The sequence below is a fragment of the Polyodon spathula genome, chromosome 39 (assembly GCF_017654505.1).
Source record: "Polyodon spathula isolate WHYD16114869_AA chromosome 39, ASM1765450v1, whole genome shotgun sequence".
Lineage (NCBI taxonomy): Eukaryota > Metazoa > Chordata > Actinopteri > Acipenseriformes > Polyodontidae > Polyodon > Polyodon spathula.
Window position 1 is genome coordinate 1,925,847 of NC_054572.1, and position 25,758 is coordinate 1,951,604.

The following is a 25,758-nucleotide window of genomic DNA, read 5'->3' on the forward strand; positions in this document are numbered from 1 at the left end:
TTTTTCATACTCAAAATAAAAAATACATGTCTTGTTATTTGTTATAACTCTTAGTAGTATTGGAGTATCTACTTTTTTACACCAAAATGTGGGCTATGTCACACTGTAATGCTTATTTAAATTATTTACTGTTTATCCTCTGGTTCTGTGGAGGCTGTGGTATTATTTTGTAGCATGGGTCGACATTTCAAATATATATAGGTCTGTATTTTTTATGCTCACATAAAAAGTAAAAATACAACTTTTTCTGTCTTTGAACACAGTAGAAACTTTATATTATTTAAAAAAAAAAAAAATGTTGCATTATTTTGTCTACTGTAAAAGCAAGAACATACGCTGTGACAACCAACCCCATATCGTGGGTGACCGGCTCATTTTCAACCATCAAAATATCATATTTGTAATACAGTTATACTGAAATAAAAAACCATCAATTTGTAGGTGAAGAGTTATTCTTCAATATCGCGAGGAACAGACCCTCGCAGCGTGTCACCACATTGAGGGAAATAATAAAGACTAAAAAGTGTGACAGCCAGCCCCGGTCTCCCCTATACTGAGAAACAGTGGAACTCACTTGTCACTCGGGGTCCGTTCCAACCCAAGACCTCATTCCAATCAGGCCCTGTTTACTAGACTCAGTTAAACACCTGGTCTAAGCAAGGCTTTGAGCAGCTCTGTTAATTAAATACATATTAAAGGTAGAACAATGTCTGGACCTGACTGAAACCGCCACAGAGCAGCACCACTCCAGTGCAGTATTATGGACCATTAATAAACACCATCGCTGTTCCTTCTAATTGCACCTGTTTTTTGTGCACGCTTCACGTTACTAATTGCATCTGGTCTTTACGCACGCTTCACGTCATAAGGTATTGATATCCCATCATCAATTCCTGAAAAACTGAAATGACAGTTTAACATCGAAGAAAAAAAAGAAAAAAAAAATCAAAGTGTCACCTAAGTAAGCATTGCAGAGATTAGCTTTTTGATGTGTCTGGTGGTACCAGGCACATTTAAAAGCATGCCAATATAGTCGTGTGCGAAGAATGCAGTTGTAGAAGGGGTGAGCTCCACGCTGTATATCACATCTCAACCGGGAAAGGAACAGCTCAAACAAAACGGAACGGAAGATGAGAGAGAGAGCATGAAGGTGGTCTGATTTCAAGGTAATAGGCTACTGTAGATCAGAGTCTAAAGATACTGGGAAGAGTCCGGTGCTTTGACGAAGACGACTATTGTGAAACATGAAGCAGCCCGAACTGCAAGGGTTAGGGTTGCATTAAAATGTAGCTACACTGCAAACACCGGGGCTTTTAACAATCCGTGTCAGGAATCTGTCGACAAAAGGGTTAATCCGCGGTTCTGTGCAAGCATGTCATAACAGATAACTCGAGTCGCAGATAGGAACAATAGTGGAGTGAACTACAGCCTTTGTTGCAACTATAAAGGTTTATGGAAGAGACCATTTTTTTTTAATGAGATTTACTGCAGTATACCGTACAGTGTGAGCAGAACCCCAGATAGTTAACACTGGGGGTGCGGCGAATGAATGCGCTATATATTGCATTGCTCCGTATAAGAAATGCAAGGAAACCAACTTCATTCAGGGCTGAATTGGTAAACTAAGCAGGTATATTGTAGATGGGGTGGGGGCGCACCTGTGTGCGATATGAATACAGGATTAATACATGGGCGAAGAAGATTTAGAACTATGCGTTTTTTTGCAAAGGCAACTAGCTGCCGCTAGCGTGAAAGCCAAGCAGTCTCTGTCTACGACCCTGTTAGACCCACTGACTGCATGCAAATGAATCGTATGCTAATGTATTGGGGGTTGGGTTTAATCGGTGCGCTGTAGGGACTGTACTGCGAGCGGTGTGGTTGCCAGTGTGTTAGTCTTGCCGGGTAGACGGGACACGCGTGTGTATTTCAGCGTGTTTGAGATTGCGTAGCGGAGAGGCTGTGGCGTAAACCTGGAACGAGAAACCGCTGATGACAGACCGAAATAAATACAAGGGGACTGTTAAACTGACGGAATGTTAAATATCTAACCCGGCTACGTCAAAGCATTCATTAAAAAAGGACAAGAAACACGAAGCACCCCTGTGATCAATCGCTGGAATGAAACGGTACATCTAACGAATCGCACCGGACTGGAGAATCTGCGGGGATACAGGACGGACACAAGAACGGGCAACAGCAACACCAGATTTAGATTTGGAATTCTAATTCGGCGTGGATTTAATTAGAAAATATATTTAGCTCAAACAAGCACTCAACCACATTTTGACACCAAACACAACAACGTCTTGGTACTTAGGTAAGTAAGTGCAAGTGGAATGTATATGTACACACCAGGATACATGCATAACTATTTTGCCTTAAGAGGCATTTTGTTTGGTGAACGAACTCGGTTAATGCAGGCTACTGGTCGTTCCATTAAATATTATTACTAGAACCGATAGCGCGTCACAGTGCAATGTGTTAGTACTGTACTGGTATGAAGTTGCATTTATTTAAGAACTTTCGCCTGTGTGTTTTATTTCTTCGCTTTTATTTGAACGGTACAGTATACTACTTTGGGATGTTCGTATTAGACTATTATTATTATTATTATTATTATTATTATTATTATTATTATTATCTCTAATCTGCAAATTGCAAACCGCACTGATACGTACAGAACAGTCCAATTCTATTATTTGACCGGCTATCGTGTTTGTGGTAATACGAGAGTGTCAAAATTTGTATTTTTATTTATATAAAGCAGACGTGTTTTTGTTCTGTGACTGGCAGTCATCCAAGTGGAAATTGTATTAACAATTTATAAGGGGGCTTTTAGTACCGTGTGTCTATATAGAGTGCCAGTTTGTATTCTATTTAATGAATGGACTGTGTACTGTACTTAAACTCGGGATGCAGTATCCGCCTGCATGTGCGCAGATCTGATTTGTGGTGATCCAAGTTTAACATGTTGGTAGTTTCCACTAGTAGCAGGCACTGAATCAGTCTTCTTTCTAACTGTGCTTGGCCCTTCAACAGATATGTTCTTAGACCCAGATTTTAAGGTATAGTGGGTCTAATGGTTTTAATATAGTTTAGGAAGGCTGAGGCCGGTATATTCCTGGGATTGAAGTAAGACTCCCATTGCATAGCAGTTTGATCCATTCCTCGTTTTACTATTCTTTTAACACACTTGCGCTTGTGACCGCTACACTGGAAATGGTGAAACTGCTGTATAGCAGGAGTCTTTACAACCCTGTGTGTAAACTCGGTAGACACACTTCAGTTTAAAATGTTATCCAGATTGATAATGATATGGATATTCATTCTCCCAAGCTGCAGCAGAGCATGCTGCTGGCATAAGTGATAGTTCAGAGGCTAGAGAGTTTTCAACCTTTAGAAAATGTAAACCAACTAGTAAGTCAACAAGTTCTGCTGTCTGTTCAATGCACAGCAAGGTTAAAACTGGAAGGCTATAGTTAAACTGACACCCAGGAAACATCTTTTACCATGCAGTCGAACATGGCTGTGTTACACTGTGTTGTTGAAAGCATGAGGTGTCCAGGCCAATGCCTCTGATGTTCGAGCTGTGCGTCTGGGCATTAGGTCCAGCGCTATACAAGATCCGGTGTCTGAAAAGTTCAAACTGATGTATTGTCGTCTGGTGCAGATAATTTAGTTTTCCAGCTCCTCAGAGCACAATGCAGGCTGCTCATCTGTCCACGACTCTGGACTAGCAGATGCATCCACAAATCTTCGTTTTCCCGTGCAGAGAGAGAGAGAGCGGTTCGGCAGTTTACTCTCTGTCACGAGCGCTGTGCATAATAAATGCCTTTTAAAGAGAAAATTGCCTGCCATTTGCATCAAAACAATTTCCATCTGTCGTGTATGGAGGAGTGCATATTAAGTGTGCTGTTTATTCACTAAACTCCTGGCTTTTTCACCGTGACCCCACCTGCACTTCATTAACTTAGCCTGTTGTCACATATTTAAACAGTAGTTTGACCCTGGCACACGGACACACAGTACATTATTCTAAAATAAACAGCAGCTTGATCTTGGACCTCCAGTGCTGTTACCCCTGTAGCTCATCCAAACACAGGTTTATTACAGATCGATAGAGAGGCGGGTATAAAGATGAGGGAGACTTTTCAACAAAGACGATCGCAGTTCATTTGGCATTACATGAGCCTGCTCCTGATAATAATTTGGCAATTCAATTTGGGGCAAACAAACAAACAAATCACAATTAACACTCCGCTTTAATGAAAATAGTACTATTATGTCTTGTTGCTTACCTTTTTAAAAAAAAAAACTAAACAAAAAAAACAAAAACCTACTTTTTACTTAAATCCCATTCTGTCCTTTTTAAATTTTATTATTATTATTATTATTATTATTATTATTATTATTATTATTATTATTATTATTATTATTATTACTAAAATACATTTAACTTAGTTATTTGTATTACCCAGTAAATCCCCTTGTGCTGGCTTCATCCTGGGAAGGTGCAATGTAAATATTATGAATGATTAACGGCAGGATCATTTCTTCTTTGTATTTTTTCTTTAAGAATTTTTTTTTTTTGTTGGTCATTGAGCATGGTGCATGTTCTGTAGTTTTACTGCTGACATGCAGTATCTGACACATGTGCAAATAAGTGGGTCACTTACTGTGCTTTTACCCTTCTGTAAACCAACACTCTGAATGCCTTTAGCATTGCTTGGGAGGTCTCTGGGTACTTTGTTTAAATCTGTTTGCCCTGGTATTTCTTTAACGTTTAAAACAAAATGCAGTGCTAGACAGCTCAGATACTGCAAGCGCGTACTGTATATTATAGCTCATGTACCGGGTGGATGGTTAATCAGTGAGGTTAATGACATCGGGCTGGTGGAAATCACTCTGATCAACCCTATGAGCTTCAAACTATCCTCTGCTAAAACATCTAAGCCACATGCTTCAAACAGTGTGAGCAATTTAGAAAATAAAAGCGTTCAAAGAAGCTGGGGCTCGGGGTTTTTTTTATTCCCTTACACTGAGATACTGATAAAATTCTTATCCTATTAACCAGATGGTTCTGCTTTTATTCAAATGACCACCCTGGATTTACAGTCTTTATCTCAAAGCGCTGTGATGCTAATCTATTGATTTGTTTGTCAGTTCATTACAGAGGTTGTTAAAAGCTATTGTGTTCAGGGGCTGTGGGGACATGTTCATTTTCCTGCTTCTTTTATTCTCAAACCTGGAGGGAGGGAGGGAGGGAGGGAGAGGTTGGGTAAGGAAAACCTCTTCTTCCCAGTTTGTTCATCTGCACGACACAGAACTCGTTAAGTGTAAAACATTTACTTGACATTAAACATTTAATTGATTTTATTTATCTGAACAAGTATGTAATGTATTGTAAATATTTATTTAAATGCCAGTTTCTAGCTGGTATTGATGTCACATTTTAGTATTCATAAGCTGTAAAGTTTTTTTTTTTTTTAGTAACCCTTTTTTGGAGCTTCTAAAGTATAATCTGAAACACTTAAAATAAACACAAAAATTACTAAAGAAAGATGCATAAGGTAGATGTTTATTTCTCAAGTGTTATTTGATGAATCAGAAACTGTGACAAAGTAAATAACAATGGGGTCAGTTCATTTGACATGTGGGTAGTCTTCTGGATTCTGTAGATGGCAATACGACTCCCATTGCATAGCAGTTTGATCCATTCCTGATTTTACTTTGAGTTTAATAAGACTTGTCTGAGCTTGTTACCTATACACTGTAGCTAATCAAGCTCGTAGTTATACCTGGTTATGCAATAGGAGTCTTTTTTCATCCCTGATGTAGTAAGGAACAGCTATTGAGGAATCTTGATGTCCTTAACACTATATGGAGTTATCAACGATCCTCACGAGGGGAGCAGACAGACACGTTGAAAAAGTGCTTTGAAATCCGGTGCTCTTTGATTCACTATTTTAAAAGCGTTCACATGTTCTTTGTATTGCTGTCTGCAGTATTCAAATCTCTGACAGATTTGCATGGCACTGCCAGAAGACCTAGCTGATCAATGAGGTGGAATGAGGAGTCTCTGCTCCCTGTACAGTGCTGCTCTGCACTTCTCTGAAGATGTTAATTGTACTTGTGTAATGTACACCGTGCTCTATACAGAGTAGAGGAGTGAAAAGTGCTGCCTGTTGATTAGATTGGACTCATTTTTTATTCACAAGGGGGTCTCTGGAAGAACTCTGTTCTAACATAAGACTGGCATTGTCATCCCATAGAAAACTAAAGCATTGTGGTGTTTGTATACAGGCAGCGTGGTCCCTTGTTCTGGCGTTGGGCTTTCCCATGCTGTTCCGCCTGCACTGACGGCTTGTGCGCTATCATTTCAGTACCGTGCCTGAGTGCATCTCGTAACTCGGTGTCACAGCCGAAATGCCTATCTGTTAGCCCCTGCTGCGTGATGGTCTGTCTGTGAGCCGAGTGCTCTATATTACGGTAGACAGGTTCGATTTATGTGCCGCAAGCCGGGGAAGATTCGATTAACCCGTGGTAGTGCTGGCTAAGTAAGGAAGACGATGAAACCGCATGTAAAATTCCCGAGTGGAACAAGGCACGTGTTTTGTGCATGCATCCGCCTATAGAATGCTAGGCAGAACTGTCTAGTAATAATAGCTGTTAACGTGTGCATTGCTAAGGTCTCCTCCTGAAGCAGAAGGCTTGAGGATGTTTACCTGCTCTTGCAGTGGGGTCAGTGTTAAGAGCAGCGTGTCCTGATTTCGTCTCTTTAGCACTCTTAATGCAGGGCTCTGATTCTTGCAGTTCTCTTTTCAAGGATTCAGAGTGGTGGGTGGCTGGGGATTGTGTGGCATGCTGATACAGCAGAGGGCAGTTCTTATGAGAGGGAGTTGTTTTTAACGATAGGACAAGGCTTGTCAACTGAAAGCACAGCCTGGGGAAGGAGGAAGCCCTCGCTGTCTGAGGCTGTGTAAACACACAGGGGTGCATGTAATAAGCTCTGCAGTTTTTAAACTGCCATCAGCTCCATATTAAAATGCGGTTGATGTTATCAAAAACCATCAATGCTATATTGCATAACTTGTAATTTTATTATTTAAAGAGGCTTGGTAGTCTCAGCAAGAGAAGATCCAGATAAAGGACTGGCTTCGTTTTGTATTTCTAATGTGGGCTTTATTTCGAAGTTTATTAAATGCACTTAAACCATTTATTCTGTATTAATAGCTTTTTGGATTGTCCACTGCATTATAAAACTAGCACTGCAAGGATTTCAGCCTCCATTGCAGATTATGAAGGATAGTTTTACAAGCAAAAGTTGTCTGGAGGCTCCACTCAGTCTATAGTGCTTAAAGAGAGAAGAGAGGGGAGGGGGTTGTAAGCACGCAGTTTGTGCCAGCTGTAGATTAGCAGACCTAGGAACAGATTTCCTTAATGTTCATGTTTGCCAACACAAGTGGGTTCTTCAATGAATACCAGAGCGCCCCAGGAATAAGAAAGGCAGTATGAGCTGAATTAATGAATGAAAATGTTTCTGTTTCTTTTTAGAAAACCTTTTTCAACCTGGCTTTTTTTTCTCTGTACTCCCAAAATAGTCACGGCTTCCAAGGACTGTTGGATATCTGTGCATTGGGAGGCGGCCAGCATTTAATCAGCTTCATGACTGGTGTCTGGCAACCTTTCAGTTCTTCTTTTCTTACATTATAACTTTGTGTGTGTGTGTGTTTGTTTGTATTAACCCCCTTAAATTTAGTTTCAGTCTTTCATTTGGATTCGAGACACTGCGTTCAACCAGTTTTTGTTTGAGGGGGCCATCCTTGATGTAAAAGTCAATTAGCATATGAACCATTAATAATCAATTAGCTTGGTGTCACAGAGGAAGTGCGTTTTGTTCAGCGGTAGTAACAATAAACGAACAGACAAAAGGGAGAGCTGGTGCTGGCGACATCACAAAGGGAGCAGGGCAGCTGCACAGAACAGATGAGCGCAGGAGGGGCAGCAGGGTGCCACCCGTGGCAGGGCACAGACTCTGCTGCCTGCACCACACTTCTGCGCCACATGGCTCTGACACCCCACCCCTCCACCCCCTGTGCCAGTGTTCATCCTCAGCACTGCCTCCTGGTCTAGCTGGACACCTGCCCTACCCCTGTTCCCATGGTGACCACCGCACTGATGAAGTAAAGGTTTGTGTGCAAACACCAGATATACAGCAGCCATGCTGATAGCGAGCTATTTGTTGGGTTTAATATCTCAACAGTTGGTGTGCTTATCTCGAAGCTAATGTAAGGGATTGGACACTGTTGAGATACTAACCCTAAAACATATCTTGGAGCCATTTCAAATGCCTATTGATATAGCTGCACAGATGCATGTGTTTTTTCTTAGTTTATTTATTTTTTGAAACATTTTTGTACAACATGTTCCCATAGTAGGGCATTCCAAGTGTACTAAATCATAAATAAGCATTGTAAAGCACAAAGAAATACAGTAAAGCATATTAAAAAATATTATAAACCAGGGTAAACTGTGGTACATGCATATTATAACCATAGAAAAAGCATTGTAAAAATGCCATGGTAAACTTTTATTAGAGATAAATTAAAAATGTTATTGCATTTGTATTTCCCATGGGGACCTGTCTGGGATATTTTGTGGAGACTGTGGGTTGCAACCAGACAGAGAATGAATAAAAAATGACTAATAAATTGTTGTTCCCGGAATGATGTGTCAGGTGTATATTTGTTTTGGGCCTGTGTGCTTTCCAGAATTAGCTGCCTTGCAGGCAGGTCCCATTTCTTTTGTGTGAAATAATAGCACCCAAAGGTAGTGTTGCTGAACAGTGAGAGGTAACCTTGTCTCATTTCCAAGTGTGTTGTTGTCTTTGGGGAGGGCTGCTGATACTTCTAGAATTCAGGTGATGAAGAGACAGGTCTTCTTAGCAACGCATTATTCAGAAGCTGTTTTAATTAATAATGTCAAAGTCTGTAGGGGCTGCCAGTGGAGATGGTGGGCTTGACTGGGTTCTGTTGCTTTGCTTGTGGAAGCGAGAAGGATGCAGCGGGGTGGAGTCACGGTGACCCTTTCTTGACCTCATCAAACCACTTGGCATTGAACAAGCTCTGGAGCCAGAGCAAACCCTCTTAGACATCACTGCTGTAGTAAAGCACAGTGCCCCTGACAGACAGGCAGGCAGGCAGACAGGCGAACCAAAAATAGCAGCAGCGTTGTAGAGAACAAAGTGATGGTTTGATGGGTTGTTCAATGTCATGCTGTCGGACGGGGTAAAGATTTAAACCTTCCTTTTTTAAGAGTCCAGCTTCCTTTCTCTATAGCTTTGGTCTTGATATACTGGAGTACCATCTGTACATTTTCTTTCTTCTGCTTGTGTTTTGCATGTTCCAAGGAAATGCTTACTATCAGTGTCAGTTTGGCATGTTTTCTGGACCTTGTTGTGGCAGTTTTTAGTACATTAAAGGGCTCTGTTATGAAAGTCGGTACCCACCCCTTGAGTACGACCAGTCAGTGTAAATAAAACACTCCAAGAAGCTCTTTGTTTGTAATACAAAAAAGAAAAACAAGGATATGGGTCAAATAAGATCTTTTGAAGTGCAAGTACAAATTCCATCGAATTGCAGTATCTCAGCCTCTCATCTGCATTGTTATTGGTATTTTGAAGCTGAAGTAAGTCAATGAGGCTGGCCGTGAAGCATTTGATTAAGCAGGGCAGTGTAGTATTTTGCACAGTGTGTGTTTGCAATGAAGGCAGTTTCAGCCACGTAGCAGCGTCAACCTGGGTCCAAAGTTTTCATGCATGATAATGGGACCTCCCACGCCAATTGCCGACTCTAGAGCAGGTCGTACTGACAGGCAGCAAGGGATCTGTGACTGTCTACACAGGCTGCCCTAGTGGGAACATGCATGCATGAATACGTAGGGATACAACACAGTAGAATGGTAGATCTGTCAGTAATCACATTTCATAGTAAATTTACTGAGCCTGCCACTTATACATTGTGTAAACCTGGCTCCAACTGTGTAGGGAAGCAGCTTACAAAAGCTATGGTTACACACCCACTGCACAACTGATAAACTGTACAGAACAACACCTTATAGAAGGGAACACCAGTGCTGTGCACCAGTTCATCCTGTGTGCTTTCTGAGTGAAGGCTTGTTTATTTAGAATGGTGGAGGAGAAACAGAACAGCAAAACAGGGTGGGTGGAGAAGGAATGAGGGAGAGTGAAAGAGGGACTGGGAGAGGGCTTTTTATATTATAATAACAGAGCCTGGAGTTATTTGCTCAAATCCACCTGACTGTGTGTGTATAGCGCTGTGCGACGGTACAGTACAATGCGTTCCCTGCTGCCTTTGTGTGCTCATTCAAACGGTACTCTGACAAACTTGTGTGTGGCATCATGAACAGGTGTGAAGCACACACCTGCTAACCTCTTTAGTGTTGTCTAAACTGTAACAGTTCCAGATTCCCTGACAACCACAAAGGCAGAGCATTCCATAATTTCAGAGCACTAAAAGCAAATGCCCTACCTCCCTTGTTGCTTTTGTTAACCCTAGGAGTAACCAGCATCCCTGTATCTTGTGATCTCAGAGTGCGGTTTGGAAGATACGGGGTCAGTAACTCCTGCAAATAACGAGGTGCTAATCCATTCAGGGCCTTGTAAGTTAACAACAAAATCTTAAATTCAGTTCTGTACTGCACAGGGAGCCAGGGTAAAGAGGCCAAAACAGGGGTAATGTGTTCACTTTTCTTGGTTTTAGTCAGAATTCTAGCGGTGGTATTCTGAACAAGCTACAATCAGAATATCGCATGTTTTGGGATACCAGAAAAAAGTGCATTACAATGAAACAAAGGCATGCATTCGTCTCTCAGTGTCAGATACAGAAATAATTGGTCTACGTTTGGCTACATTTCTCAAATGCTGAAAAGATATTTTAATAACTTCCCTAATATGCTACTAGCAAATTTTCAGTCCTGTATTACACTTTGCCTGAGTCTTTTTAGCACCCTCCCCATATGTCTCCCAAGCAGAATAATAAGCCGGCACACATGCGTTGAACTGGGAGCTGGAATACAGGCTGTTTTTGTTGTTGAGAAACCATGAGCCCTGGCCAAACATGTTTACTCTGCCTGCAATCCATCCACCTGACTTAAACAATCCCTGTTCAAAGATGCCGGCCAGCCCTGATGAATGCACAAAACACAAGAAAGAATTTTGTTTAATGGTTCCGGTGACTTTTGCCCCGAGGGAAACCCCATAAATACAATAGTGTACTTTGTCCTGGTAAATATTTCTCATGCTGCAATACAGCACAAAGAACGGTCGTGACTTCGCGGGCCAGCTGTGTGCAATGCTGAACCCTGCGTCCCTCGGCGTGACTGGGAAGGAAGGTGGCCGCCACAGGGACTGGTAGTAAAGGGGTTTATTTCCACAACATCAGCACTGCATACATGAAACGGATGCCTTTTCCTTTCCGCAGTATTGCATTGTTCTAGTTGTATAGATGACGACAGACGAATGTGGGGCTGATTGTGACAGTGTTGGCTGTGTGGAGATCCACTCCAGCATCTTCACAGCATACAGTGCCGACAGCATCTTTAATATAGAAGTTTCACAGCTCCGTAAAATGTGTCATTAATTTCACTTTTGTTAAAATGAGTGGCACCATCAATTCAGCAAGGGCATTACCCTGGCCATTTGATGGTGCCACAGCAGAATGAGCTCTTTTGCAGCATCGTGCCTTGCAATAAGTTCTGCTGTAGTTTGCAGACCTCCACAGCTCAGTCGAAGTGCAGCATCATTCTGCGGACATCCCCTCAGTTAACAGTCCTACTGCTGCAGCATGCTAATGCTCAATTGATCTGTTTGTGGGAATGACGAGAGGTCAGTGGTGTTCCGATGCTTCCAGGAAACCTCATTTCCATCCTGTACTTTGTCCTGTAAATATTTCTCACACGCCAGACAGGAAACCATGACTTCGGCAGGCTGAGTTTCCCAGAACAAACTTCGACCGCTCACTGCAATCCTTGAGTCAGGTGTGCCAAGCCCAGGCTTCCCATCATGCACCAAACCACTAACTCTGAACTTCCTTTGTCCCACTGCATATTTAGATCGACCCATAAACAGCAAACTTTACTCTTTTGCTGATATTCGTTGACTTTTAGATTTCTGTGAATCAGTGAATATTGTATATCAAAACTCTGTAAGTATCAGTTTTCTTTTTATAATTTATAACCTAGATACAGGGATTACGAGCAGCCCTGTTCAATGCAGTAGACTTCAGCATGAAGGCAGTTCTTATAAGTTCATGTAACAAACCGAGCAGTTCTTATAAGTTCATGTGACAAACCCTAACCTTAACCCTAACCCTAACCCTAACCTTTCCTGCCCCTTCGTACAAAGTGAAGAGTGAAGTAGGGTAGATCCTAGCTACCCTGGGGCAGCACCTCAGCTGCTGAGCCTGGTGCTTTTCAAGTGACTGAACTACCTGTTGTATCAACATCCTGGAGGGAGTTGTTTCCACTGGCCTTCCAGTTTTTCATGTTGTGTATACAGCTCCCTTGCCCTGGGCTTATTTAAAAACTGCTGCAGAAACTAAAACGGCAAATTACAGTTTAAGGTTGCTGGGGCCAACGCCTTTTGTCAAGAACAAACAAGAGAGTGTCTGACGTGGGGGCCGTGTTGTGGTTTCAGAACAAAAACAAACCCCACAAATGTAGTTTAGATTCCCAGTTAAATAAATAAGCTGCCCAGACAAAAAACAGGATACCCTAGTGAAACTCTACAATATCAAACACAGCTCTTATCATGCATAGCAGAAGCCATTTGACATGCAATTACCCTGTCATTGACATTCAGTTACCTGTTAAGAGTCAATAACTGTGCAATATGGAAATGTAACCATAATGGAAATATTCCAGAACATTGCTTTAAACAGCTGTGTTTTTACTTCCTCTGTGTTTTAGAGAAGGAATCTACCAATATAAATAATCATACGCAACTGACAAGTACATACAGCACATGGAAAATTTGCTACCCGCCTCTATTGTGTATGTATTGCCTGTTCACTAGCATGTAAGTGAGCTTCAAGATATGGGTAATTACATGACAATAAAAAGCTTATTTCTAGCACACAAAATAAAACGTTACTGCATTAAACAGCGGCTGCAAATACCAGACCTTTAACTTAGCAGCAACTGTGACAGACAGGCACGTGACACATCTTTAATTCTGATCTGAACATAACACAGCACTTATCCCCATTAGTACTGCTTTCTACTCCGATAGCTAGATATTGGATAAAGGAACAAGCAGCAGACTTGATTCGGGTGTGTTTTATCACCTCTGATGCAATTATACTGGTCATTGTGGGCTTCTCCTTTTCCTGAAAGCGAGTCTCGCATTTCCAGCGCAGTCTTTAGGAAGCAGATATTCTATGCAATGTAAGTGGGTTGAGTCTTGTTTAAATGGTGATTTAATGGGCTTTTAATGTGACTGTGAGCTAGTAAATAGCACCAGTAAGTATGTTAGAGCTAGTGTTAGACGTAAGAGCCCTATAATGAGGATAGAGTGCATTCAAACTGATTTTCTCTGCATCTCAGTGCGATTTGGTGCTTGAAGTAAAGGTATAGCTACATGAAAAGGGCACTGACCCTATTTTAAGAACAGATTTTTTTCTAAAGCGTTCCATTCTTTGAAAGTAATCCCCTTGTTTAACTGTAAAATCTCTACATGGTAATACCTGTTATTCTTTGTAAAGCGTGTCTGTACTGTGCATTTTAAGCATAAATGCAATAAAAAAAGAACATGGTTTCAGCTAATTCCTCTATCATACTTCCTACTAGTTAATCTTCTCTAATGTTTTTTATAGTTTCCCTCTTATGTGACATGAAGAAATGGCCCTTAATGAAAGAAACAGGGGCTGGGGGGGTTTCTGATTGGACTCTGAAAACATATGTAACAGATTACAGATATAACACTGAAACAGGCCACTGGAGACTGTGTGTGTGTGTGTGTGTGTGTGTGTGTGTGTGTGTGTGTGTGTTGGGGGGCAATTGGAGGCAAGTATAATAAATAGCTGTGCATGTTTGGGTGACTTTTCATGTTGATAAATGATAGCCCTTTGTGGTGGTTGCTCCTGGGGGTCTTCAGGGAGTTTTAGTTCCCGCAGAGCATAACTCATGGGAAGAATGCTGACTGGGAGTCGTGGAGATTCTTTCAAACTCTCTCATTTCTCGGTTACTGTTACTAACTTGATAAACACAGTGGTTCAGCCAGCCCCACATGACTGGTGTTAAATCACAGCAAGACAGGTGGCTGTAAGGGTTAATCTAGAATCTAGTGAGTTTTATGCCCCCTTCTCCCTCCTTCCCCTGCGCAAACACACGCTTAATTTAGGAATGAAATGTGGCTTACTTTGGCAGGCGTGGGGAAAGTTCATTTGTAAAGCAAATAAAGAATGCATCCCACAAAGAGACTGTGATTCTTGACTATTAATAGTCCACAGGGTCCAGTACTGCATCGACAGCATTGGAAAACACATCAGAAACTGCTTTTCTATGTTTAATTATTCATTTTAACTTGATTTCTTTCTCTTTTTTATCTTGTCACTTTCTGGTGCCATCTCTTTCAAACACCAGGTTAAACTAGGGGTGTCCAATCCTGGTCCTGGAGGCCCATTCCACATAAATTGGTTCAAGTAAACAAATTAGAATGGAGTTGTAACAAAGATATTGCTAAACTACTGTATGTTCTGTGCAGTAGAAAAAGCTCAAAACACATATAGTGCAGTTAATACAGTATTGCAGTATTTCCTGAAGATGGTTTGTGAGCCTAGAAGCCCTTTGCAGACTGTCTGTGTCTCCTTGTCTCAGTTTAGCTGCTGTACCAGATCTGTTTAGGCATTGCTGACGCAGCACCCTGTCACCTTTTTGGTTTTGTTTACAGAAAACGTTACACAAACAACTGTGGATGGAAAGCTTGCTGATTTAATTGCAATGGCTTATAATTGATTATTACACGAAGTGCGAGCTGTTGCTGGCACATCATGCGAGTGGGAAATAGTTTCTCAGTGATGGCTGCTGTTCAGGATAAAGGCTGAGTGTCGCACAAACAGAGAAATGCAAAGTGCCATTGCTCTCTCTGGCCATGTGCAGCCATGCATACCTCGCATACAAGCTTCTTACTTGTACCACTGGAATGCAGCCCGTATGAAAGTGGGTTCAAGCACCAGAGCAAAGTGGTTAGAGTGCTAGGCTGCAGTGTTGAAGGTAGTGGGTAGCTCAGTGGTTAGAGTGCTGGGCTGTAGTGTGGAAACTAAAATAAGGTGTTTCCGTGGTCAGAATGTAAGAGTGTAGTGTGAAAGGAGCTCAAGAAGCTTAGTTGCTAGATTACAGGAGTGTAGTCTGCAGGGTCGTTGGTAGCTCTGTGTTGAGATCGCAGGTGGAGGGTTCAGCGCTGGATTGCAGGAGTGTAGTCTGCAGGGTTGTTGGTAGCTCTGTGCTGAGATCGTAGGTGGAGGGTTGAGTGCTGGATTGCAGGAGTGTAGTCTGCAGGGTCGTTGGTAGCTCTGTGCTGAGATCGTAGGTGGAGGGTTCAGAGCTGGATTACAGGAGTGTAGTCTGCAGGGTCGTTGGTAGCTCTGTGCTGAGATCGCAGGTGGAGGGTTCAGTGCTGGATTGCAGGAGTGTAGTCTGCAGGATTGTTGGTAGCTCTGTGTTGAGATCGCAGGTGGAGGGTTCAGTGCTGGATTGCAGGAGTGTAATCTGCAGGCTCGTTGGTAGCTCTGTGCTGAGATCGCAGGTGGAAGGTACTTTGCTGTAGGGGCTTTGAGGAGCTTGGAGAGCCGCACAGCGGGGGCAAAATAAGCAAAGGGGTTTAAGCTGATTGGTGGTAGTGATAGGCCTGTAGCACATGATTATGTAAAGTACTAGATTCTGTAGTTTGCTTTGGCAGAACTGTTTAAAAAAAAAAACACCCTGCCTGTCGTGCTAATCCAAATAATGATGTCTCTGTTTGTGTGCCAGTCAGGGAGGGGCATGCTGAGTTTTATTGGGCCAAGACAGGGCATTCTTGAGATGGATTGAAATCAAGTCCCTAGGCAGCAAAGGTGCCAATAAGCTAAACATTATGCAGTGTATACAGTGAGACACGGATCATGATATGTACAATATTAATCCTCGTATTGTTATGTATTTATGCATATGCATACGTATATATATATATATATATATAAAAGTAGGTCCAAAAAAAGGCGCCTAAAACGAACAGAATCAAAATAAAAAATGTCACTAGTGAACAGGGTCAAAGTAGGTCGTCCCCAAGTTTCATCAGCTGGAATGCTGGTCCAGATTATTTGCTGCAGAAGAGCAAGGGGGTGCAGTTTCGGGGTATCCACCTTCCTTGATTAATTTGACCAAAATTATAAAAATTACATTTTGAATCAGTGAAGGAAAACAACGGCATTGGTTAAATTTAAAATGATACGAATTGGAAGAACCGATCAATGAATGGAGTGCACATACAGACATATGTTGGTAATGACCAGCTTCAGTTTTTCCATCAGCTACACTGTGATCTTGCATATCAGTTTTATTTTGCAGGTTGTACAATGATTTCACGGGTCTGTGGGTTTCAGTGTCAGTTTTAGGGACTGTCTGCATTTACTAAGCAGCAGCACGTCTTCTTTACGGTTCCCATGTTAATGAGAAACAAACAATATCATGGAAATAATTGACAAAATCCTGTAATAAATACTGGATGCAATGCAGCAAAGGGTTTATCTTGCGGTTTCCAGTTAAATTCGTGCTTGAAAAATCGTTTCAAGGGGGGGTAAGTAAAGTTTCAACATCCAGAGAAAAACGTGCAGTGCTGCGTGATGTGTCCTGCAGCGTTAACTGAAAAGAAATACAAATGGATAAAGTGATAAGATGAAACCCATTTGCTGGTTGCTTTAATAACTGGTTATATATAAATACATTGTACAGAAATAATGTAGTCAGGCCTCCAGCTGTTTGTTATGCAGCTTCAATACAGAGCTAAGAATTACACTTAATAACATTAGAGCTTGTATGGGCTTGACATCTTTTTAACTTGTTTTTTTTTTTCACTCTTACTCATAATTCAGGTTTACGAAATAACACTAATGGCAACCTGCTCGGTGCTTGACAGACAGCCGAAATGAGAAAAGACAAACCCCCCGCCTAGGCGAGCTTGTCCTGGAATTGACTGACTAAATGAGTCTTTCGAGACAAAAAAAAACACACGCCACAGACATCAGAATGACAATTATGTCCTGATCTCTCCAGGGACTGCATCGGCCAGCGAAGCAAAATTGTAATTCAGCACTCTGCTTAATATTTATTTAAAAGCAGATCAATCTTTCAAGTAGGCAACATGTTTTTTTATATAGTTTTTTTTTTTTTTTTTGTCTTCGGTGAGCGTACAGAATAAAGGGACAATCGGATCAACACTGAGTTTGTTTTCAGCTTGACTTTCTATTTTTTATTTTGACAAGTGGGTTAAAACATTTTTAAAAAAGCGGAATAAAACATAAGTGTAAAAAATTAAATAAAATAATAATATTTATTATAAATTGTAATTATAGCCAGCTGACTAAATCAGACTTGACTGCTTTGTCCAGGATATATGTTTACTGGGTCCAGATCGCTGAGTATGTGACATGGAAGCAAGGTGGTCTCGTGGTTGGGGTTAAGGACTAGAAACCAGAAGAAATAAAGATCTTCAATGTTGAATCCAATCTCAAATGTTGGCCATCTTCTGCTGTAGTGGGACTTAGTGGAGGGAAGTGTAGCTACTGTTGTCACTTTTTCGCATACAGATAACTGCTTGTGTAATTGAGTTCATCGGATTGTGGAGGTGTAATTGTGATGATCCTGCTGTAGGTCAGAAACTCAGGTCCCTGTTAAACATGGTACTGAATACGGTATAAAGCCTGGGAGGGCTGGCAGGATCTCCATCCCTGCTGTTGATGCATTACCCCGCTTCCTGAGCTCATATGCAGAGCAGAGTGTAATTTGTGAACAAGTTCATCATGCTGATCTAATGGCAGCTCATGTGTCAGCTAGAATTATTCCAGCAGCAGATAAAGAGCCTGGCTTTGCCATCCCTGTTGATAACGACTGTCTGGATCCCACTCAAGGCTTGGTGTGTGTTTCCTGTAAACCAGGGGAAAGCATGTTGGTATCACATGCGTCTACATGGTGGAAGAAGCCTCTGATCCCAGCTGTCAGTCATTTCCTTCCATTTGCTTGGGGTGCACTGCAAGCATGTAGCATTCTGTAGAGATTTATCTACAGAATAGAGAGTTTATCTATTTAGATTATGCATGGCAAATTGGGAACTGTCATAAAATTGGCGTGCAATTACAAAAATATAATTGCTTTGGCAGAGTGCTTGAGCACGGGATGGACCCACGCATGAGGAAACGTGGCCTCTTGGGGTTCATTGGACTCCGGTGTTATTAGGTGGTATGTGTGGCTTCAGAAGATCTTAAGAGTATAAGAGCAAGCCCTTGAGCGTGAAGTAGGCTTTTGGGAACTGAAGTTGGCTGCTTATACAATTCTCATAGAATATTAATTTGCAAGACAGGATATTAGAAGTCGAGCAGGAAAGAACCACTCTCACTGCTGCCAGTGCTTGGAGGAAAAAGGTTCGATTTTTTTCCTGAAAAAACTAACAAATGAATGTTCTGTAACAAAAGCAGCTTGAGGATTCATCCTGTAACTAGAAAGGTTGGGTCTAAAATAGCAGATTGAACTTTAAAACATGAACGAATGCACTTTCAGTATAATTCACGCAGAGACAAAAGGTATTATTAATATCCCTGAGATGTTGAGAGCCTTTTATTATCTCTCTCTGAGAAGGTCAATCGAAGGAACAAAGACTAATTGACTAACCTCATGTGCACTGCTCTTTTTCAAATAAAAAAAAAAATCGCCTCTCTTTGTAGAAGAGAATTTGTTATATATAATTTTTTTAAATCACCAGTTACATCTAGAAAAGTGCTGTGAAACTAATTTTCAGATTGTTCTTAATGGCCTGCTGTCTTTGTTTCTTCATTAATAGTGTGCCCCCCCCCCCCAAGCCTCCCTCCCCAATTTCTTCTCCCGCTGGAGTCACTGGAGCTGGAAATATATTTAAATCCTCCTTGCAGATGAAATACAGGTCCATGATTATCAAGCCAAGTCCATTGGTTATCATTGTCCTCCACATGCCCTGGTCAGATTGCTGTTGCACTGGGAATGATGCCTCCCAGCTTTATCTTGCAGAGGGACGATTCCGCCTATCACACCAGTGAGTTGTGACTGCTGTCTGAAGGCTCTTAAATAATATGCTGCCGCCAGCATTGGAATCCATCAGTTAGGTTTTATTTGGCAGCATTGTCCACAGCGCTTAATAAGACCGATGTGTGACAAATTTTTGCAATGTCATTGACAGTAAAAAAAAAAAAAAAAAAAAAAAAATGCTATTACAAATGTGTTGTAAACTACAAGCTGAGTCACAGTAAACTGTATACTACTTGCAAATGAAACAAGCATTTAATACTCTTGTTTCCAGCTGAGTCAGCTTCTTATATTCAGAAACGTTTGTCCACAAATATGATGCAGAACAGTGATGTGAGCAAGTTTCTTACCCAGCATATTTTTCAGACAACTCAAGCCTGCTTTATATTGGGTAATGAAAAGGGGGTGCGATAAGGAACTCAAGAAAGTAGTATTAGATTTTAATAAGGGGTTTTGGAAAGACAAACTCATTTTTGAGGGCACTGTGTTCTATAGAGCTTTTAAGGGTCTCTTAAATCTCTAAATGGGGCAGTCCATTAGACCAGCTGAGACCTCTACCATGCTGTGCTGCACCAATGGCAAACCTAAAATCCATTGCCGTATCCTTTTATATTCTCGGTTCAGTTTATACATCTGTACAGCACGCTTCACATGCACAGCTGTCAGTCCTCTCTACCTTCCGGTACCTTGCTGGTGCCAGCCACCATGCCTCTGCCAAGCTCCGGAGAGCAATGTGTACCCGGGGCATTCAGGCATAGAATCTTGCATTGCTTTCAGGGCTTGGTTAACCAGGAAAGCAACACTGGGCAAAGTGGCTTTGGGTGCCAGCTGGGGGCTGCTTTTTATCAAAGGATTGACTGGGATCTTTGGTGAACCTCTGACGCCACTGTCCACTGCATCAGAGAGACTGGTACCTGAACATGTAAAGAGACCTCTCCCTTCAATTGGCAATTCCATCAAACATCTTTGCACTTCATTTTTATGTTCACGTTTTTGATCTTTAAAGTATGCTGGTTGTACTGGAGACAACACAAAGCTGTGTGCATGCTCTGTTTAATCCATTAAAGAAAAAAGGTTCAGATGAAGCCCTCTATTTACCCCATGTTCTTCCAGTTGGGACCTGGTAACACAGAGCCGTGATCTCACTGACGCCAGTTCAGAACAATGCATTGCACCAAAACTGTACAAGATCAATATTCATAAGTACAGGTGCATAAAAATACTACTCTGCATTCAAGCTGGTTCATATTTAACCCCAGAGAGGACGGATACATTTAAATAGAATCGAATTTGGGGAAAATGTCTGGATAAAAGATCACCAGTCACTTAGCATGCTCTGCCTTTCTTGTGCCATTCTTCTATTCCAGCCACAGTCTGAATTTTATGAGGCACTCTATATGACCAAGTGCTTTCTGGCTCAGGCTGACTATACAAGAGAAAACAGAAATATTAAACTGCAGAAGCAGGAGCTAAACTGTGCTGCCAGACCGGGACGCTGCACCTGTGCTTAGGTCAGCAAGGGACATCCTCATTCGGGAAAGGACAGGTTATAGTAGAACAAAATATGATTTACAAACCAAGGTAGGCTAGAAGGGCTGTATTGACAGAGCATTTATCCTATGTTTTTTTTTTTTAAATAAGCTGTAAATTGCAAATCTTCTAATAAAACTTGACATGCTCCTTGGTTGTTACATATTATTTTGTTCCTTTTAACAGAACATGGTGCAAACATGGGTGTGAATTCTTTGTGAATATGACCTTGAGTCACCTGACAGATTTGGTATAGCATTTCTAAGTCTTGGCTTGTTTGGCCTTTCTTTACTAATTTTGGTCTGTGCTTTGTTTAATACCTTGTCCCATTCCGCTAGCCATGCTGGTCCTCAGGCCCTGTGTTTTTGAACTGATGTTTTTTCTAGAATGGCTAGTTTGCATAATTAGGTTCTTAAATCGGCTTTGCGTAAAATATGCTAATAACATAAATGAAGAATCGCTTTTGCTTTAGTTGCATTTTCACAAATGGTTTAGACCCACATCCCTAATGACAAACTGATTAATTTTAGAATGATTGCTCTACTGGAAATTATTCATTCCTTCCGGATCCTATCATTTAGGAAGAAAAAAAGGCAAATCTCTTTTTTGCAGACTAATTAACAGATTGGGATCATATATTTGAACACCTCAATAAAGAGGCTGAAAAACAGAGAAGTACCAGTTTTCCCATTTGCTCTCACTGTGTTCTGGTTATAAGACCCAGACCTCTGAACAAAGGCTGGGATAATTAACTAGGAGCACTCACTTCCTCAGACATGGTGCATTTCTCTTTTTTACTTCTTATGACACATGGGGAAAGATCTATGCATCTCTGCAAAGTGGAATTAAATCATTTGTCTGATGTATACATATCCTGTTGAGAGAGACCGTACGTTGTTTTTTTCACCCTACTGCTTTCTAACATCTCATCAGAACTACAGATATAACTCAAATCAACAAACATTTCAACTGATCTACTTGACTCAATATTGTGTTACTCTGAATTTATAATTTACTGAGTTTTGAAAGTCATGGATTTAAATATCTCATGGTTGCCTGCTGGGTTTAGTCTTCGGTCTCACCATGTAAGTTTCCCTAACCTAAAACTGCTTTATATGTCTGCTTGTTGTCACAATTTCTGCTTTCTCTTTTAATGGACCAAAAGATAGTGTTTGCATTGTGTGGTTCATCTCTGAGTCCTAGTCACAGCTTACAGTACAGTTTCTCCTGCACATGACACTCGTACATCAAGAGCAAGTGAGTCTGTTCATGTATGCCTTCAATCCATAGTTACTACATGATTCTTTTCTGTGCCCTGTTTGCTTAATCATACCCAGCACCTCGTCCAGTGTTCACAGATGAACTCTCTCTTTAATGTTTCCTTGTATTGTCTCTTATCAGACCCAATCTCTGTGTCTCTCACACCGAGGGATCACAGGGTGAGAAACCCATGTAAACCCAGAGCATTGAGAGGAAGTGAAAGGAGTAATCTTTCCCATCTTGTTTTTAATAATGTTTCTAACTGAGAAGACAAGAGTCTGTACTGGTATTCTTGCTTACTGTACTGACTAACTGTTTTGTTTTGTTTTTTCCATTTTGTTTTAGAACCATGTGAAGACCCTTGAATCAAGACCAGGAAAAGATTTGTGGAGACTTGTAGAAAGTTTCTTTCTTTTTTCTCCCCCCCCCCCCCCCCCCCCCCTCCATCATGGAAACCACGAAGGATTTCCACAGGATTTTCCTTTGCCCCTCAGTACAGGGGTTCTGGTCACTGGTGGTCAGCCTTCTCCTCTTGATTGTACTGTCCCCCAAATATTCTTGTAGCCAGCCCATCAGCACCTTCCACACAAAGAACCGGGACTGGACATTCAACCACTTGACCGTTCACCAGAAGACTGGGACGCTATACATTGGTGGTGTCAACTGGGTCTATAAGCTGTCTGGCAACCTAACCCTTCTGGTGTCCCACAATACAGGGCCAGAGGATGACAACAAATCGTGCTACCCTCCCCTGATTGTCCAGCCCTGCACCGAACCCCTGACGCTCACCAACAATGTCAACAAGCTGCTTCTCATTGACTACTCCCAGAACCGCCTCCTAGCCTGTGGAAGCCTCTACCAGGGAGTCTGCAAACTCCTGCGCTTGGATGACCTCTTCATCCTGACGGAGCTCTCCCACAAGAAGGAGCACTACTTGTCAAGCGTCAACCAGACGGGCACCATGTACGGAGTGATTGTGCCCTCGCATGGTGAGGACGGCACGCTCTTTATCGGCACAGCAGTGGACGGCAAGCAGGACTACTTCCCAACCATCTCCAGCCGCAAACTGCCCAAGGATTACGAGTCCTCGGACATGCTGGACTATGAGCTGCACAGCGACTTCTTGTCCTCGCTCATCAAGATCCCGTCAGACACCCTGGCCCTGGTCTCCAACTTTGACATCTTCTACATCTACGGCTTTGCCAGTGGCAACTTTGTCTATTTCCTCACGGTCCAGCCGGAGACCCCCGAGGGCGTCTCCTCTGGAGCCTCCGCCAGCGATCTCTTCTACACCTCGCGCATTGTGAGGCTCTGCAAGGACGACAACAAGTTCCACTCCTACGTGTCTCTGCCGGTGGGCTGCGTGAGAAACGGCGTGGAGTACCGCCTGCTGCAGGCCGCCTACCTCTCCAAGCCTGGCGAGCTCCTGGCTGCCTCCCTCAACATCTCGGCTGAGGATGATGTTCTGTTCACAGTCTTCTCCAAAGGTCAGAAGCAGTACCACCATCCCCCGGACGACTCTGCCCTCTGCGTCTTCTCCATCAAGAACATCAACGCCCGCATCAAGGAGCGCCTGCAGTCATGCTATCAGGGGGAGGGACACCTGGAACTCAACTGGCTGCTGGGGAAGGCGGTCCAGTGCACCAAGGCGGTAAGTGTTCGATCACAGTGTGAAAAGTGGTGTTCTAAAGGGGTCATTGATTGAGTGAGGCTACCTTATAGCATAGCACAGTGTACCTTTTTTTTTTTTTTTTTTTTTAATTACAGTGCTTTTTTTTTTATTACTCTGGATATGGTGGAATCAATATTATCATGCTTAAAATACCCTCTTGTAAATTTAAAAGCTGATCGCTTTATCCTTAAGTGTTTTTATTTAATTAATATCTTAAGCACAGAGTGTGATAAGCCATTATGTACTATAGCTTTAATCTGGCTGCACACATTATACATGCACACGGTCCATGCATGTAAAGAAAATCCCATGAAAATGCATCAGCTCTCCTGCTTTTAGATAGCGTAACAAACGAGAAACCCTGGCAACGATCTATCTAAAATACAGTGCTGTTTCTGAATATGTTCTTTTAATCTGGTTCTTCCCAAGACCTTCGGGTCCCCTACGGTTCTTGACTTGTCCTTGTTTGCATCCCATTGCCCTTGAGTGCATTCCATTCTAAATTCCAAAGCCCTGTGGAGTAATAACAGCTTTCATTTTTGTATATAGTGTTGAACAGTTCAAAGGAAAAGTGACAAAGGAAACCTACTGTGTGCGCGTTGTGTTTCAGTAAGCAGCCGGTATTCAGGAGTCTGCTTCATCCGAGAGCCTCGTCTGCAATCAAAGCTTCCACTGGCATTATTCAGACTAATTGCCAAGGTGTCCTCCTGTGTGTGTGTGTGTGTGTGTGTGTGTGTGTCTATATATATATATATATATATATATATATATATATATATATATATAAAAAAAAATCCCTTTTTTTAGGATTCGTTGGATCACCATCTAAAGTACACAGATCCAGCTTTTCCTCCTTTTGGCACTGTTAGAGAATTCACAATTCCCTCTGAGCTAGGGCAAGGGGCATGTGTGGAATTTGACTCTTCTTGTGATATATTATTCATTGTCATATAAAGACAAACCAGCGTGAACCATACAATGAAAGAAAACATACAATCCACTACAGCACTGAGCAATGAAGCTGAGCCAGCACTAGACTATCACTGTGGTTTTACATGCTGTAGAAACACCACTACACCACTGTACTGGGAACTGGCTGAATTCCATTGGCCATTATCAGCACAACAGAAGATCTCTCTGGATCACTAATCGCGGTAATATATTTTACATTTATAGGCAACCCACTTCTTGAAGGACTTGGCTCTCCTTCATGCCACACAAAGCGCCACTGGGTGTCTCAGTTCAACCAAACTCTGTCTTGGGTTTTATTGATTACCTACTTTTTTAACATACTTATGAGGCAGACAAGCTCTGTTGCAGAGTTTGTATTTTTGGAATGTTAATTCACCCAGTTTTAATGTTCTAACCAGTGTTTGGATCTTAAGAAAGTTTACAAACGAGAGGAGGCCATTCGGCCCGTCTTGCTCGTTTGGTTGTTAGTAGCTTATTGATCCCAGAATCTCATCAAGCAGCTTCTTGAAGGATCCCAGGCTGTCAGCTTCAACAACTTTCATTATTTGGATCAGTTAAACCTCAACGTGTTGGAAAGATTGAAGCTGATGCTGCACTGCAGGTGGGTCGGTGTGACACAATGTACGAACCGCACAAAGGATCGAACCGCACTCGCTCACGACCGCTCACCGGATCGTGTGCTGCAAGACGAGGGAATATCATCGTCAACCAACAGCCAAAAAGGCAAATCTGAAATGCAACAAAAACAGATGGATAATTAGATACCAACCCAGCGGTGCTGAGGGCTCTTTGGAGCAGAGGGGTATGTTGTATTTTGATACATGAAGGCGAGTTGGATTGGACACGCTTGGTTAGCTGCTGGTTTGAAGAAAAGTTGCTTTTTAACAGGGCAGAATTGACAGTGTTGGTTAAGTGCTTGGTTTATCCAGAGACCACTTGTGGCATGAACAGTGGCCTCTAAGAGAGTGCTGTTACTTGGCTTAAGTTTAATCTGCAAT

The 25,758-nt window shown here is 41.9% G+C and overlaps 1 protein-coding gene across 1 annotated transcript in view; it reads left to right on the plus strand.

Annotated features, from left to right (window-relative positions):
* The first annotated feature begins 1,712 nt into the window (after positions 1-1,712).
* The window catches only part of LOC121304735 (plexin-A2-like), a 146,854-nt gene continuing 122,808 nt past the window's right edge, over positions 1,713-25,758 (plus strand). The window contains exons 1-2 of the mRNA XM_041236103.1: positions 1,713-2,317; positions 22,462-23,767. Of these exons, the coding sequence (XP_041092037.1) occupies positions 22,565-23,767 (1,203 nt within the window). The 5' untranslated portion in view covers positions 1,713-2,317; positions 22,462-22,564. The remainder of the gene's footprint in view (positions 2,318-22,461; positions 23,768-25,758) is intronic.